Consider the following 17952-nt stretch of genomic DNA (forward strand, 5'->3'; position numbering starts at 1 on the left):
TATACGGTCACATATTACATATAAAAATATTGAGCCAAATCCTACAGTCCTTTCTCAGTCCTTCCAGTCAACATGTCTATTTCTGACTGAGTCACTACTAAAGAGGGCAGCCTAACAGAAACTAATAGATGAATATGACTGATTTCAAGCCCTCTATCAACAATTCATAAAGTGTAGTTTCAAAGCCAGACACAATGGACCTGATTCTCCTTTCACTTAAACTGATGAGAGTCAACGCAATCAATGGAGTTAAACTGGTGTAAACAAGTTAAAGGCCCAGTAAAATGTACCAAAAAAACAAAACAAAACAACTCTGCTAAATTTACAGGATGTTGATATTATTAAAAAGATGCAAGGGATTAAAATGAATATGTGACCATGAAACGCATCCCTTATCTTACAGATCCACTGAGTTTTCTAAATACAAAATGAGGAGCTTAATGTCCAAAAGCCACATTCAAAGGAATTTTAATCTTTACTTGGAAAACTGTAAACCACTAGAAGGTCGCTAGAGGTCATGGCGAATTTCCTTGTGAAGGCAGAACTGCTGGAGCAGATGATGCGAGGTACCAGATCTTCACTGAATTTAGCTGTTGTCTTGAAAGTTTGGAAATCCTTGTGCCTTGCCTGCATATGGTAGCAATGCATTCATATTAGTGAACAGCACAGAAAGCAAAGCTGTTGCATCAGTTCTATACTGATTATATTTTATGTAAACAAGCCCTCAGCAAGAATTTCTGTAGTTAAATGTTACCAAGACTGGCAATTAATGTTAAATTATCTTAACTAGCAGAAGTATTGCAAAGTTTAAAAATTGCTGCTAAAAAAAAAAAAAGTCACCCCATGGGGCAGAGAAGTGGATTATTCTGCATTCTAACTCAGCTTTCTTGCTGTAGTGGCTATCACAACAAGTTTAGACACCTGCAGCCAGATCCTCAGCTGGCACTAATCATCACTCCTACACTGAAGTCAACAAACCTGCTCCAATTTATACCAGCTGATGATCTGGCCCATAAAGAGATACCGTCCCACTCAATTCATGTTACTGAGTAAAAAGGAAAACCACCAGTACTGTAACAATTATGTCTTCTGTACCTGAAAAACAGATCTCAAATTGAAAAAGCTGGAGCCTGATTCTACTCCCATCGAAGTTGATGGTAAAATTCTCATTGACTTCTGCAGGAGCTCCTGAAAACTAGCCTTTTTATTTTAGTCAATACAGGTTCTTACATGACCCTCATCACTGTCATATTTGAGCACCTTCCAATAGTTCACTGAGTGACATGACTCACAAGTGTCACGTTCATTTCATTCCCTCCCTCTCCTATCTTCCTTCTAACACCTGCAGATTTCTGAAATTATGTTAAACTGTAATGTGTGACTGCCCCAAAAATACACAGGTTAAACAATGGGTAACTTAACTGAAGCTAGACTCAGACGACCATCAATGAGTTTGGAATTTGGCCTTTACTGTATGGGAACGTGTTCAGACAGATTAACACACTATAGGTCAAATTCTGCCAAGAGTTACACTGCTGGAATCCTACTGACAGAGGAGAAATCTGCTTTCCTTGACAGACTTATATGCTAAGTTTGTATTTGTTATTTGGGGGTACACTACAACAAGGCCTGTTAGAACTGGTCTTTTGAGCTGTATAGCATGAAATTGAGTAGATCTAGAAAAATGACAACTGGAAAAACTTTTAAAAGATTCCCTGGTGAAAACTTCCAAGGGTTCTCAACTAACCTGTCAAGACTACACGTTCATACATTGGAATAAATGGAGATGCCACTGAAATTGTTTTGTCATCTAGTGTCATTACATTTCGAAAAATTGGAAAAGCAAAGCAGATTAAGGAAACACACTACTGACTTGAAGAAATAGAATCAAAGGTAGGAATAATAATATATGACAGGGGTAGCCAAACTTACTGACCCTCCGAGCTGCATATGATAATCTTCAGAAGTTTGAGAGCTGGGCTCAGGGTGCGCCTGTCTGGGCTCAGGGCTTCAGCCCTGCAGGGCGTGCTTGCCTGGACTAAAGGTAGGGTGACCAGATGTCCTGATTTTATAGGGACAGTCCCAATTTTGGGGTCTTTTTCTTATATAGGCTCCTATTACCCCCTTGCCCCGTCCTGATTTTTCACATTTGTTGTCTGGTCACCCTAACTAAAGGGGAGGGTCTTGGGCATCAGAGCTTCAGTTGCAGTGGGGCTGAAGCCCCAAGCCCTGGTGGGCATGGCCCGCAGGGCAGAGGCCCCGAGAGCCCCCCTCCCACTGGGCAGATGCTCAGAGCTCTCTCTCCCCCATCCCCAAGTCTGGTAGGTGGAGAATGGGGTGCGGAGGGCTCTGAGAGTTGTACTTTAACTGTAAAAGAGCCACATGTGGCTCACGAGCTGTGGTTTGGCCACCCCGATATACGATGAAGAGTCAAGGCTGAGATTTTCAAAAGTGACTACGATTTTGGGTGCCTCCATTCCCGGGTGCCCAACCTGAGACATGTTAAAGGGACCTGCCATTCAGGAAGTGCTAAGGACCTGTCCTCTGAAAAGGACTAGGCCCTTTTAATGTGCCTCAGGGTGGGCACCTAAAGCAAACTCCGTGGCTTCTCCCCCCCCCACCCAATACATACCAGTATTGTTAATATAGTGATTGATCCAGTCAATGAAAACAGCAACGTTTGTATATACTCCTGGGTAGTTTTTTCTTCCACAACCGAAGCCCCAGCTTATTAGTCCACTCAGAGTGTAAAATCCTGACTCTTCTGAAGGACAAACTAATGGTCCACCTGAGTCACCCTACATGGTAAGAGAAAATAGTTTATGTTACAAATTAACATTGCCTTTTCAATATGCTGCCATGACAAACCTTGACTCATTATATGTTTGATTCATACTTAACTCATTTCTTTTCATCCTTTTTTATCAAAGGCTCAAGATGTGCCATTTTGGGGACGTGTGGGTGGGTGTGTAATATGAATAGCTGATGGCACTGTTGGAATGCCAAATTGTTTCACAATGTACCAGGTAAGTAATTTTTGTCCACAGTGAAGCAAACCCTTCCACTCACATCTCAGCACTCCCTATGTCAGAATCAAAGATCTTTTCAGTTCCCTGATAAGTACAATAGTGGTACTTTGTGTTAACTTACTGTGCACGAGTCCTTTCCCTCCTCCAGAGGGAATCCAGCACAGAGCATCCGCTGGGTCACCTTGCTGGGATAATTTACATAGTAATTCTGACATGTCTCAGAGACTAGGATTGGGACTTCCAGCTGCTGAAGTTTATTGGACTTTTCTCTGTCTTGAAATGAAAAATATCTTAAAATCAGCAAAAACACAGACTCGTGATGAACACGGATATATACCTACCTCCTGCCATAGACACGAGCGCTGAAAAATACCCCTGGGATCACCATGCCCTTCCTCCTGACAACGCAGGATTGCTCTCTACAAGACATTCTATCATGCTTTGTCCTATCTTTAAATGTTTCAAGTGACAATGTTTCCAGTACTCCCCCTCTGCAGACTGTACCACATTTTAATATATCTGATTCTTATCATGCCCCATTCACACCTCACCATCCATGTAATCAAGAACAGCTCCCAATTAACACATTACTTTTCTAGGAGCCAAATAAAGATACGATTCGCTGTCTCATGTGCCCTATAGTGTTTGTTAAAATATATCTGCAGTATGCAGTATGCACAGCCCCATGAAATGAAAAGTCTTGCATACCTTCATTATGAATACCCCACCCTGTGGTGGTGCACACCCTAGAAGGCTGAACCACCTCATCCTTCTCAGGCAGGCACACTGGACGCACATAGTGATTAAACTCCAGGGGCTCAGTCAATTGCAATAATGCAATATCGGAATCCATAGTGATCTCGTTAAAATCTTGATGAATAATGTACCGCTTCACTGATCTTCTCTAGAAAAGGGAAGACACAGCAATTCATTGAATGATCTGGGAGCCTGGTGCTTTAAATCATTCCAGTTTTATGAATGTGCCTGGAGCTCTGGTGATGGTGTATAAAGAACAACCGAGATTATTAATGATTAAGGCTGCATGTCTGTCACAGAGGTCATGGAAATCATGGATTCTGTGACTTTCCATGACCTCCGTGACTTCTGCAGTGGCTTACCTGGGCGGGGGGGCTCCCCAGCTCCCACCAGCATGGCCCTGCAGCTCCTAGGCAGCATGGCCAGTGGGGCACCACCCCTGCAGCTCCCATTGGCTGAAGTTTCCAGCCGATGGGAGCTGCAGAGCCAGCGCTTGTGGCAGGAGCAGCGCACGGAGCCCCCCCGGCTGCCCCTCTCCCCGGGTAGGGAGCCTGTCAGCCTCACCGCCTAGCCCCCTCTCCAAGCACCAATGTGGGGGTCCCAGACCAGCACCCCAGCCTATCTCCCCGACACCCACAGTCCCCTAGCCCAAGTTTTAGTTAGGGGTATATAGTAAAAGTCATGGACAGGTCATGGGCTGTGAATTTTTGTTTACTGCCTGTGACCTGTCCATGACTTTTATTAAAAATACCTGTGACTAAAATGTAGCCTTATTACTGATTAACCGCTTGAAAGCAGCTGTCTTGTCATGATAGGTAAGGGATACACATGTAGGACATTCAGGAACTAAAGTCAGCAGAATGGGATGCGGAAGGGCTGCACACAGACTGAACTGCCACTGTTCTGTGACAACAGACAGTGTCTGTATTGGCAACGATCACCAGGTCTTACAGAATGTAGAGCTAAGATACTGGAGCAGTTGTGGCTGAGCCATTCCTCCACCATGAGCTTCCCCCTTTGCACCCTGCACACTTGTGAGTTGGGAGCAGTGCTCAGAGTTTGGGGCTCACTGCTGCTCACTTCCAAGTTCTGTACTGGCACCTAAACTTCCTCATGCGCATGTGTAGCCTCCATTAACATTTGCGCAGCAGCTCAACAATCTGCTGCATCCTCCATGCTACCAGTTAGTGAGAAGTATTTAATGTACAAACCAGGTTTAATTCATAATACCTGACTGTGCTCTTGCTCTGTAATATCATGGAGTCCAGCAACCACCATCCATAAATCTCTGTACTGTTCCCTAAAGAAGAAGAAGAAAGCAGGAACATTCTCAGGGCTGTTCTCACCATGAAGTTTATTTAACAATCTCTGGCATGATTAATCCTTAAGAATCTAAGATTAAAATTCAGGGGCCCAATCCTATCCCATAAATCAACGGGAATAACTTCAGTAGCAGCACGATCAAGTCCTGTAACTTGGCAGTGTGATTAGGCAAAATAATAATTTGAGCTAGGAAGAAAGAGCTTGCGGGGTCTGATTCGTATGCAAAGCATCTAGAGAAGCAGCAGGACACAGACATGCTAGGGACAAAACCAACACTTAACACCATTTTTTTAGTTTCATGTCAGTTTTTCATTAAACAAAATTAAAAATGATTAGCAGAATCACAGAGATCAAAAAACACAACAGAAAAACTCTGTCATACCCTTTACAGTTGTTTCTCTTTTTGTTGAGACAACAAAAACGCTGAAGGATTGACTAAATCAATTAATGCAGAACCACTAGAGGCCATATAAAGATTCTGATGGGATGAGATCATGCAAAGTAGAATTTTCCTCTGACCACAGTTCTCATAGGGTTGTTTTCTTTTCTTTTGTTTTTTTAAATACAGCAAATCAGGACATGTGGGGTAAAATTTCCAAAGCCACCTAAGTCCCATTTTCAGAAGTGGCTTAGGCAGTTCAGAGAATAAGTTCCATTAAAAAAAATCAGCGGGGTTTAGGACCCTAAATGCCTGAGTCACTTCTGAAAATTTGACCTCTGATCTTTAAAGACAATCTCAAAATTATTTGAAAATGGACCAGAATTTCTAGGGTCAACCCTGGGAGAAGAAGCTCTTGCAGAAAGAGAGCCCCTGCTGTGGAAAGAAAACCTGATGGTAAGAACAGGAGGATCTTTATATGTGCTTTTCATTAAATTAGAAAATGAAAACAGTCATATAAGATTCATTACAAATGATCTAGAAAACACTCAAGAGAGTTACAGTACTTTTTGGAAAATATATTTTTAGAAGGAGCTGCTGCTGCTCAGGTCTATGATTAACTCCTTCCATAAAAGTGTCCTCCCCAACACCGGTAACAAGGAGTAGGATCTGTGGGTTTATGAGCTTCTTAATAATGACAAGCCTATCACAACCCTCTGGGCAGATAGACCAGGCCTCCTGTTGATATCCCAGGGTCTAAACAGATTCTGAGGGATCTTCTGGATTTTTGGATGGGCCCTGGCAGTTCATGCTATGGAGAGGCACAGGACAGTCAGGGAGGAATTCCCCAGGGCTGGCAGATAGATTTGGGGAGTATAAATCTTGTCAGTATCCCTTTAAGTGTCAAATTAATTGTATGAGAAGATGTTAGCTGCCCATGCTTTACACCAATCTAATAGAACAAAATCCAAACACATACATCACATTGTACATGACATCTTGTGATAAAGAACTCCCCACAGAAATCTTATAGTATCTTCTTCCCACATGTACCTACTTATAATTAAAGCAGTGAGCAGCTGTGACAACCCACTCTTTGGTAAGAGCTGCTCCTCCACAGATGTGCTCGGCTGAAATCTGTATGCTGACCTGCCAAGGCCATGAGTAGGGGACAGCTTCCTCACCACCCATTATCCTACTGAAGAGAAACCTGGGCTGATTTGAAGGCACTCCACAGATGTCATCTGTTATATGGAACAGAAAGGGTTTATATACTCAAGGAGAGTTCAGTTTTCAGTTGGGGATAGAGTTTACTGTGTTTACTGCATTTACTGTGACGGTAGCCTACCTCAACAACCTTTTTCCTAACCCTAAACCTCCCCCACTGCAATGCATCAAAACGTGTAGGGACACCACTGCCAAGAGAAGATGTTCATTGCAGAAACAGAGCCTATTTATAAGAGTAAGATCATCTACAGTACAGTTAATTAGCCTTAGGTCTGCAGTAAATTGAGGATTCATCCCAGTCTATAAACCTTTAGGGGTAAAAAGACAATTTCTAAAAGTACAGGCATGTTTCTCCAGTGCCTGGTGTTATCATTTACACTAGTACAAAGTGGTTTTTTGCAAAATGTTACCAAATCAAAATAGTGGCATTTTAAACCCACATTTTACTGGTGTGAGTGATCGCACAAGGTGCAGCACCAGAGAATCAGGCCCTACTACTCTAAAGCCAACTCTTTATTTCTTTATACCTTTATTTCTTTAGTAGTTCTTAACTGGAGCATCTTGGAGCAACTCAAGGTACAATCATAAGCCATTCTTCTCCCCTCCTTCCCACCCAAATTGTACCACATTCCCACTGAAGAAGGCGTATCACAGGCTGACTTACCTGGAATTTCTGTGGTGGTATTTAGACCCTCAGAAAGTGCTGCTTCATTGTTCAAAGCTGATATGTTTAAATCTAGCAAGTAAAAATAGCATATTAGAGCATTTCAAATGAAGTTACTCCTGGTTTTGTCACAGACACAAACTAGTAATTTCTTGTGATTTTAGAAACCTATCTACAAGGGGACAACATCTGATGATGGAAATCTTCAGTTACATTTTACTGGGAGACTTACCCAGAGCAAAACCAGGTGAAATACCAAGATTCACTGCAGAGCCCCAATGCTGCCCTCAAGGCAAAGCAGGCTGTCACATATACACTATCTTTCAATTCTTTTACCTGTTACATGAATGAAGGAGAATGTGGCTCGGAATCCCCCAAAGGTCTCGGTTTCATCTGAATGAAAGATGATCAGCATCATGCTGGAGGTGCTCAAAACAGGCGCTGGGACAGCAAACCCACAAGACCTAGCTAAAGACAGATCCAAGATTTACAAATGATTAAATATAACTCTTATCATATATTTTACTGGCAACAGAAGAAAAGAGGAAGGAGGAAAGAAGCAGCACACTTTTTCCAAAACACAGATATGATTGGAAAGAAACCTAGTTTTGTATATGTTAGAAAGATCTCTCATGGAACTCAGCAACAATATTTCGATCCAAATTCTGAACTTCCCAAAAATCCAAGGAGTTTGGATCCAGGACTTTGGTTCATAAATAAAGAAGCAATTTGCAAAATTCAATTTTGGGTTTAGGTTTTCAGATCCCTCCCAGGTCTCAGGATAATTAGATCTTGGTCCATGTCTAACCTCAGCTATCAAGATGAGGATTTGTGGAGCATTCGTTCATAGATTTATATCTGCCAGCTCTGTTGTGGGTATTTTGTATCCTTTTCATCATGTTTCACAACTGTGGGAGTAATACATTGGGGATTTGGCTTTCCTTGCATCCAAGCATTCTACTGTCATTAACTGATCAAGTTATTACAAAAAATGAATATAATTTGTTATTTACAAATGGTACCATACTGTTAGACATTCTATGTCCCTTTTCCTCGCACCTTCTCATCTCAAAAAAACTACTGTTACCTTCCAAAGACACAAAGCTGCCCCCAATAGTACAACAATATTCTCCAGCTGCTTTCAGATTCCTCCAAACAAAGCCAATTTTGGTCAGTAAAGAGCAATCAAAGCCTACAGGTGAATTCAGCCTTGCTATGCTGCTGCAAAGGGGCTGAAAGTAACCATAAGACTATCCTGGGAAATATCCCCAGTGCAGGAATCCCACTCCACCCAATCCCATGCATGAAACGGGCTGGAGTGGCAAGGCATTGGCCATGGCAGTCCTGTACTCCTGCACAGCCTATGGAAGCCATTGCGGGAGGTGCAAGTTAAGGCAATCCTGAGGGCTTCCTTAGACCATCCAGGGCCCAAATGGTCCCCAACAGTCCCTGAATAAAGAGAGGCACAAGCTACATCCCCTGTGCCTTTGCTCCAACACTAGCACCAGCACAGGGATGAATTGGGCCTATTATGTATTCCAAGCCCTGGACAAACCAAAGAACAAGTCCTTGGGCCCAGTTCTCCTCTAACTTACTGGTACACTGCCATAAACCAGGAGCAATTCCAGTGAAGTTAATGAGAGTTACACCAATATTTCAACAGGGATAGTGAAGAAGAACAAGCCCCTGAAAAGCAAACTGAACTCAGGTCACCTCAGGTGTTTTGTATAATCAATGTGTCAAACACCAGTGCTGCAAAACAAATATCTGGCAGTATTTCCTAAGCACTGCATTTAGGATACAATTTAAATATCTACATCATTAAAATCTTGGATATATGTTTCTCTATCTAAGTAAATGGATAGTAGATAATGTTCCTCTGAAAAGGATCAGTGGTGAAAAATGTCAGTGTGTACTGTACTGAGAAGAGTATTCAGTTCAGCATCTAGTGGCAGTAGAGGGGAATTGCTCTTTTTTGATTTGTTACTTGGCTTTACAGGCTGTCAAGTTTTTACTTGCTAAATTATAGTGTTTGGAGATACAAAATGAGAACAACAGAAGCCAGGTCTGAATTAATGACCTGGATTGAAAATCAAAAAACAAACCTATTTCTTCCTCTTTTGTAACATCCTCATATGCTGTTACAGAGTCATAGGAGCAGTCTTCATTTTCCTCTATTTCAAAATACTCATATGTAAGCTTAAAAAGAAAAAGGAAAGAATTAGATTATAGAGCTAGTAGTAAGAGATGGGAAGACCGATTACTGATCTTTAATACCCTCTAAGGTCCCCTTGCTCCTCTAAGGACAGGATACAGTCCCCTGATAGAAGATCTATGCGATATTAAACTGATGCTCTGTTTTGTCTTCAACAAAAGGCTAATAGGAGGAAAATCATTATGTTCATAGCTAATAAGAGAAATATACTTTTAATTTACATTAGTAATGAACCAAAACACCCAATTCAAACATCTCCAAAACTTTGGAGAAATCTGCATTTAGACCTGGATCCAGATCCACAATTTGCAACTAGTGCAAGCAGGCCAAGTCTAAATGATTCCAAACTTTGTTACAGTTCTAACAAATCTGAAATATCATGAGAATACAGCTGCTTTGGGGGTGGAATGTAACAGCCATGCACTGGACCCAGCAGCACAACACAAGAATTGAAGGTGCAACTAAAGTAAGCTTTCGTTGCCAGCGCTTAGAGTATGACTTATATCTTTCCAAAAGAAATGATCTACACAGAATGAAAGGTGTAAGACCTTCCTGCATTGTACCTTGATTACATGGTTCTCTGGAGCATGAACAATCCAGTGACAGTCTGCCAGATTGTTGTAGGGCTCAGGATAGTTCATACTTTGTATCACTCCTCCTTCAAAGAGGACAGCTAAGGACCTGCAGCCAGAATCTAGAAACACATAGGAAAAAAAATCAAAGGGAATCAAGTGTTTTCCTATTAATTGTCCACTTAAAGGAGGGGAAAGTGATCAGGAAGAGTCAGCATGGATTCACCAAGGGCAAATCATGCCTGACTAACCTAATTGCCTTCTATGATGAGATAACCGGCTCTGTGGATGAGGGGAAAGCAGTGGATGTGCTATTTCTTGACTTTAGCAAAGCTTTTGATACAGTCTCCCACAGTATTTTTGCCAGCAAGTTAAAGAAGTATGGGCTGGATGAATGGACGGTAAGGTGGATAGAAAACTGGCTAGATGGTCGGGCTCAACGGGTAGTGATCAATGGTTCCATGTCTAGTTGGCAGCCGGTATCAAGTGGAGTGCCCCAAGGGTCGGTGCTGGGGCCGGTTTTGTTCAATATCTTCATTAACAATCTGGAGGATGGTGTGGACTGCACCCTTAGCAAGTTTGCAGATGACACTAAACTGGGAGGAGTGGTTGATACGCTGGAGGGTAGGGATAGGATACAGAGGGACCTAGACAAATTAGAGGATTGGGCCAAAAGAAATATGATGAGGTTCAACAAGGACAAGTGCAGAGTCCTGCACTTAGGACGGAAGAATCCCATGCACTGCTACAGACTAGGGACCGAATGGCTGGGCAGCAGTTCTGCAGAAAAGGACTTAGGGGTTACGGTGGACGAAAAGCTGAATATGAGTCAACAGTGTGCCCTTGTTGCCAAGAAGGCTAATGGCATTTTGGGTTGTATAAGTAGGGGCATTTCCAGCAGATTGAGGGATGTGATCATTCCCCTCTATTCAGCACTGGTGAGGCCTCATTTGGAGTACTGTGTCCAGTTTTGGGCCCCACACTACAAGAAGGATGTGGATAAATTGGAGAGAGTCCAGCGGAGGGCAACAAAAATGATTAGGGGCCTGGAGCACATGACTTATGAGAAGAGGCTGAGGAAACTGGGATTGTTTAGCCTGCAGAAGAGAAGAATGAGGGGGGATTTGATAGCTGCTTTCAACTACCTGAAAGGGGGTTCCAAAGAGGATGGATCTAGACTGTTCTCAGTGGTAGAAGATGACAGAACAAGGAGTAATGGTCTCAAGTTGCAGAGGGGGAGGTTTAGGTTGGACATTAGGAAAAACTTTTTCACTAGTAGGGTGGTGAAGAACTGGAATGGGTTACCTAGGGAGGTGGTGGAATCTCCTTCCTTAGAGGTTTTTAAGGTCAGGCTTGACAAAGCCCTGGCTGGGATGATTTAGTTGGGTTTGTTCCTGCTTTGAGCAGGGGGTTGGACTAGATGACCTCCTGAGGTCCCTTCCAACCCTGAGATTCTATGATTCTATGATTAACTTCAAATCCTGAACTGCTCCCAAGCAGCACTGTCACAGGTGAACTACAGAAAAAGAAAGGGAGAATGATTTGGCCCATTACTGTGATCCATGCACAGAGGGGACCCTCTCCCCTCAGATCATCCCCCTCCCAGATGGAAGAGAGAGCCATCCCACTGCAGTAATGTAACGTTCTTCTTCCAACCCTTCAGAGAACACTCTGCAGGTACTGGGATCCATGCAGAGCCACAGCAGAATGAGTGTGACAAGAAAAGGCCAGGAAGATGCACTTCGCCTCCCCCTGTACCCCTCACGTTGGAAAGGTAACATGGCCAATGGATGTGCTTCCTCCAGATGGCAATCTCCTTTAAGAGGAGTGCTGGAGGGAGTTGCCACACAGTTGCAGAAGCCTTTAAAAAGGAATCACTCTGCCAAGGAATGAAGCAAACAGAGTCACAGAGACACAAGGCCTCTCTCTGCTTGATATGGGGATCTTCCAGATTTGGAGGCTGGCCCTGGGACTTGTTCCATGGGGAAAACAAACCCTACCCAAAAATATTTCCTCCTACTTAGCAGTCTCCCTTGGACTCCCTGCTAGGAAGGAGTGATTGGACTCAGGATCGTTTATAGCATCTTTTGCCTGAGGATCTCTGTCACGTCACAAATATTAATTAATTAAATAAGCCTTAGAACACCCCTGTGCTATAGGGAACAGGATGTGATCCCATTTGATTGGTGGGGAGGAAATTACAGGGGGGCCTCTCACTGCGACAATCTCTCTCCTGATTCTTCATAGCAAAAGGGTTTTTCAGGACAGCCCCCTGGTAGTCCCATTTGCAGTTAGTTCCCTTGTCCTCTCCATCCCATCATCTGCTTAGAAAGAGAACTCACACACCGTCATCCTTTATGCTAGTGCTTTTTCAGCCTCAACCCAAGCCTCAGTCTGAACTTAATCAAGATCCATCCCCACTTTCTCAGGCCATGTGCCTGACAATGCAACTACATAGGTCTCAGAACAAATAACTTCATTGTATAAAATCCAATGCATTCTTGAATTAACAGGGAGGATATAATACAGCACTAACACTTACCAGGAAGAGCATCTGGTGAAAGAGCTCTGTACACCATTGAAAATCCAGTTCCAGATACCTTGTTATCAGAGACAAATTTCAGCTTTATACCATTGGAGCTGACCAAAATGGGTAGTGGAGAGTCAACCCCACAGAATCTCCCTGCAAATTACGTATTTATTATTAGAGAACGATCATTTTTAAAAAAACATAGTAAAGTTAGTTGAGAAAATATATACACATCAAAATAATAAAACCTCAGCTACAGTATTTGGTCATAAAAGAAATCAAAAGTACAGATATAACTAGAATTCTTACAGCCCCCTCAGTTTGCGCTTTTCAAAAGTCCAAAAGCTTTTACAGCTAAAAGCTAGAAAAAGCCCCAAAGCTAGAAACCAATATCCTCTGTGCTGGCCCATTATCATTTCACTGAACCTCCAGTTCCTCCTGCAAACATTTTCCCCCAATAAATTGCAATAACTAGGTAATACCACTCACTCCTGCATGAATGGTCAGCAGGCTTTCAACCAAGGAACTTTTTTTTTTTTAAAGTTTTAAAAAAAGTTAAAAAAAAAAAAGCTAACAGGCTTTATTTTCTGGAATTTATAAAATGGCTCAAGGCAGCTCCCGCTTTAATATTTACAATGCAAAACATAACAGTAAATGCACAAGGGACTGTACAGCATGGCCACTGCCTGGCAGAGGGCTAGGAACGCTCCAGTAGCCACGCTTGAGGCCAGGAGGGGCTCTGTCTATTACTCAGCAGACAGACAGCTCCCCGGCACTCCGGACAGACAGGGTGGGAGCGCAGAGTGAGCAGGGCAGCATAAGCCAGATCACTGGGAGAGCACGCACTGAGGCAGCACAGCCTCCCGGAGCTCACAGCAGCAAGCACATCACACTGCTGCTCTGTACATTTCAGCTCCCTTTCTCGGACGGTGGTCAGGCTCAGGTCCCACTGCTCCGAACCTTGCACTAGTGCAGCAGAAGGAAGGGACCCCAATGGGGCTGCAGTGGACAGAGCTGCTCTCAGACAAGCCTCTACCACTTGAGGTTAAAGGGTAACACCATTAGCTAGCAGAAGTAGTAAACTGCTATCATCTAGTGGCCAAGCTCTTAGAGGGAGACATAACATATAACTTGCAAGCATGAGTTCAGTGGGATCAGTGACATCACATACACAGTCTGACACCAGTAGATCCAGTTTCTATTATAACTTTAAATTTCACTGAAGGACTCTATGAAAATATTTCATAGAATCACTTAAAAATCAACTCACCAACAAGTCTGTCATCTTTCGAATACACTGACAAAGAATCATAGTCACAGAACGTGTCTGACTCCACATCAAAGTGGGAGAAATTAAGTAGTATATGCATTCCTTCTGGGACCAGCAGAGTCCACACACACAACCTGCAATGACACAAACTGGATGAGTTCTTGTCTGCAGTCAAACAACAAACTACAGCTGCAAGATCATTGTATGTAGCTTCTGAAAAAGGAATGCTTGCATCTACTCACTGGTTGTTTTGATAGAAATGTTTGGTACTTTCTGGGAAATGTAATTCACCTTCATTGCTGGGGAGTTTACCATCCTGGATGCTACATGATGCTGCATTGTGGGGGTTTGAAATGAAACAACAGAAAATCAGGTTTGACATACAGTCATCTGCTACTCCCAAAAGCTCATCTGGCATGTAAGGAGGATTACGAGATTACAGTTTTAAAATTTCCAGATACATTTTTGTCACAAGATTAGATTTGTATTGTGTCTCCCTCCTGCTTACCCCTTTATTCACAGATATGTGAACAGACAGCAAAGTTTTGATGCACAGTGAGGCCCAGAAAAAAAAAAACAATCTAAATCCCTTTATATTTGTACTATAAGAGCATTAGTGCAACATTTTTATCATAAGGACTGTCAAACAATTAAAAAATAATGACAATTGCAAGATTAAAAAAATAGTCACAATTAATCACAGGTTTAATCGCACTGTTAAACAATAATAGAATACCAATTTAAATGTATTAAATATTTTGGATGATTTCAACTACAACACAGAATACAAAGTGTACAGTCTTCATTTTATATTATTTGTGATTAAATATTTGCACTGTAAAAAAACCAAAAAACTGTATTTTTCAATTCACCTCATACAAGTACTGTAGAGCAATCTCTTTATAGTGAAAGTGCAACTTATAAATGTAGAATTATTATTATTATTATTTTTAACATAACTGCACTCAAAAACAAAACAATATAATACTTAAGATCCTACAAGTGGAAGCATGAAGGAGTATACGAATGTTTAGCGTATCTGGCACGTAAATACCTTTCAATGCCAGCTACAATAGTGCCATGCAAATATCTGTTTTCACTTTCATGTGACACTGAAAATAAGCAGGCAGCATTATCTCCCATAAATGTAAAACTTGTCTTAGCGATTGGCTGAACGAGTAGAACTGAGTGGACTTGTAGGAGGTAAATTGAAAAATATACTATTTCTTTTGTTTATCTTTTTACAGCGCAAATATTTAAAATAAAAATAATAATATACAGTGAGCACTGTACACTTTGTATTCTCTGTTGTAATTTAAATCAATATATTTGAAAATGTAGTAAAACCACCAAAATATTTATAATAAATTTAAATTGGTATTCTATTATTGTTTAACAGTGTGATTAAAACAGTTTTTAATAGTGACTATATTTTTTAATCTAGTTAATTTGTTTTGCATTAATCGCATGTATTAACTGTGATTGACAGCCCTATAGATAAACCTACTTGTTTACTGAAGAGTTGAGTACAACTACATAATAGAAAAGAAGAATGCAAACCCCAAACTCTATTTTTTACATATAACATTTTAAAATATGCTCACTCTGTTTCTGGTTCTCATGTACTATTTGAGTTTTCATTCCTACACTGCAGGGGAATATTTAACTATTTTTTAAAATATCTGTTTACAAGGAATGCAAATAAAAATGAATGAAAACATTTTTTTTTATATTAGGTGCTCTAAAGGATTTTTTTTTAATCCCATTGATCTTTCTGAGGTCAACCATATTTAAGCACGCTCTTAGGTGCTTTCCTGAGTAAAGACTTAAGCATGAACTTAAAAAAAACTTTAAACACATGCTCAAATGCTTTGCTGAATCAGGGTTTAATTGTTTACAAGATCAGACCATAAATATGTATTTTCCCCCATCATTTGCCTTAATATCTCTAACACAGGTAGAAGTTTAAAGAACTCACCTGTAGAACTTTTCATTTTCAAATCTAATTTGGGGAAGGAAAAAAAAAGGGATTTTAGAGAAGCACATTTAGTGTCATGACAAATCTTCTGTACACTTTGCCCTTATTGAAATGAATAAGTTTGTAAAAACTACAGTGAATTTTAATCAAACTTCTTTTTTCAATCAGAAATTGCTAACTCTGGGCCAGACTCTGCCACCTGTAGGGCTTGTCTGCAGTCACATGAAAGTAATTCTGGAATAAGATGGGGGTGTGAATTTTAAAATGGGTATTCCAGAATAACTCCATATGTGGACACACTTATTCTGGAATAACAGCACTTTTTATCAGTTTAGTTTAATCTATTTTCAAGTGGATTAAGCTAGTTCAGAAAAAGGCATTCATTCTGGAATAAGAAAGTGTGCCCACACACATAGCTATTCCAGAATAACTCATATGCAGACAAGTCCTTAATCAAGTAGAGTAGCATCCTATTCTGAGTAGTCCCATTGAGTTGAATGTGATTACTTGTGGAGTAAGGTACTACTTAGCAAATTAAGGGGGGCAGAATCTGGCTGGTAGTGTCATAAAAATGACATTCTGGGCCGGATGCTCAGTTGTACTGATCTGACATTGTGAAGGGGCCATAAGGTGGGTGCAAATGGAATTTATGATATTTTATGGGCTGCTTCTAAAGCACCCCTTTTTATGTTGAGCTAGGTTATTTCCAAATAATTTAAGCAGAATAACAAAAATAAGTAATAAAGAAAAACAGTATATGAATAGGGCTAATACATTTTCCACTCAAATGTTTTCTTGATGGAAAATTGGAATTTCAATTAAATGAAAATCTGCATGCTTTCCTCAAGACATTTCAATTTTTCATTAGAAACCAAAACTCTGAAAACAAAATGTTTGGTTTTTTATTTGATTTCAGTTTTTTATATTTCAGTTTTTCAAATCAAAAGTTGAAACTTTTCAGTGACATTTTCACTAAAAACTTTTTAAAAAAAATTTGTTTAAATATTCTGTGGAAAAAAACATTTTACAGCCAGTACATGTGAATCTCAGCTAATGCATATTTGTCTCCACTCATACTCCCACAATCCTTGATCTCATTTAAAGAAAATAGCCCAAATTTGAAGAAAATATTAGCTCAATTTATAACTGCTCTTTAAGTAAAATTCACCCTTGTGTAGAGTGACAGCAAAAAGCCTATGCACTATTTAAGTCATCAGCCCCATTAATTTAGAAGTGGTAAATAATCCTCATGCTGACCCTCTGCAAAAGAGGGTATTTCACCCTCTGTTACAGCGAGGGAAAAGGTGTGAGAGGTGGAGAACTCATGCAAGTATGGACTTCTCCATACAGTTACAATGCCTGACTCAGCACAGCTCACTCAAGAAAAGCTCCCATTGACTTCAAGAAGTGCAGGTTTGGGCCCAAAAGATCACCAATATTCTGCTGTAAATTAATGAAAAGGGTGTAAATGAATGAAAGTTCCATTTTAACACACTAACTGAATTCAATCCTTGAAACTCAATTGTTTTCCAGGGAGAAGATAAAATAAAATAATAGAATAGTCACCATTTGCAACAGTTCTAAACAATGACCTTTCTATTCTATCAGCAATCCAAGTGCTGTCCAGCTAGACACATAATGAAATCCATAATAGTTATTTGCTATGAAGCAAAGCTTAAAAAAGAAAAGAAAAATTTGGAGCCATGAAGAACACACCAGGAAGTCATTACTCCTACTTATTACTAAAGTATTTATGGAGGTTTTATTACCAGTATTGACGTTTTCTTGAATCCAGGAGAGCACCTTACGGAGATCTGTGAAAACCCCTGGTGATCCTCTCTGATCATACTTTTTCCTCATGTTATCATTCCAGCTCCGAGCACATCCCATACCCCAGGAGGTCACCCCAGCTAGAGTCCAGGCACCATGCTTACGCTTACACAAAAGAGGGCCTCCAGAATCACCCTATAATAAAGGTAACCCATCTTAATATAAAGCATATATATGAC

General features: G+C 40.9%; 1 protein-coding gene across 3 annotated transcripts in view; it reads right to left on the reverse strand.

The window, feature by feature from the left end:
- OVCH2 (ovochymase 2) overlaps nucleotides 1-17952 on the reverse strand; it is a 73378-nt gene continuing 55426 nt past the window's right edge. For all 3 annotated transcript variants that reach the window (XM_045012770.1, XM_045012771.1, XM_045012772.1), the window contains 15 exons: nucleotides 17713-17908; nucleotides 15944-15967; nucleotides 14208-14298; nucleotides 13966-14099; nucleotides 12708-12848; nucleotides 10157-10287; nucleotides 9484-9577; nucleotides 7715-7846; nucleotides 7379-7450; nucleotides 6545-6731; nucleotides 5016-5085; nucleotides 3738-3933; nucleotides 3151-3302; nucleotides 2633-2798; nucleotides 1-627 (listed from right to left, as the gene is read on the reverse strand). In XM_045012770.1, coding sequence (XP_044868705.1) covers nucleotides 587-627; nucleotides 2633-2798; nucleotides 3151-3302; nucleotides 3738-3933; nucleotides 5016-5085; nucleotides 6545-6731; nucleotides 7379-7450; nucleotides 7715-7846; nucleotides 9484-9577; nucleotides 10157-10287; nucleotides 12708-12848; nucleotides 13966-14099; nucleotides 14208-14298; nucleotides 15944-15967; nucleotides 17713-17908 — 1827 coding nt within the window. In that variant the 3' untranslated portion in view covers nucleotides 1-586. The remainder of the gene's footprint in view (nucleotides 628-2632; nucleotides 2799-3150; nucleotides 3303-3737; nucleotides 3934-5015; nucleotides 5086-6544; nucleotides 6732-7378; nucleotides 7451-7714; nucleotides 7847-9483; nucleotides 9578-10156; nucleotides 10288-12707; nucleotides 12849-13965; nucleotides 14100-14207; nucleotides 14299-15943; nucleotides 15968-17712; nucleotides 17909-17952) is intronic.

The sequence above is a fragment of the Mauremys mutica genome, chromosome 4, assembly GCF_020497125.1.
Source record: "Mauremys mutica isolate MM-2020 ecotype Southern chromosome 4, ASM2049712v1, whole genome shotgun sequence".
NCBI lineage: Eukaryota > Metazoa > Chordata > Testudines > Geoemydidae > Mauremys > Mauremys mutica.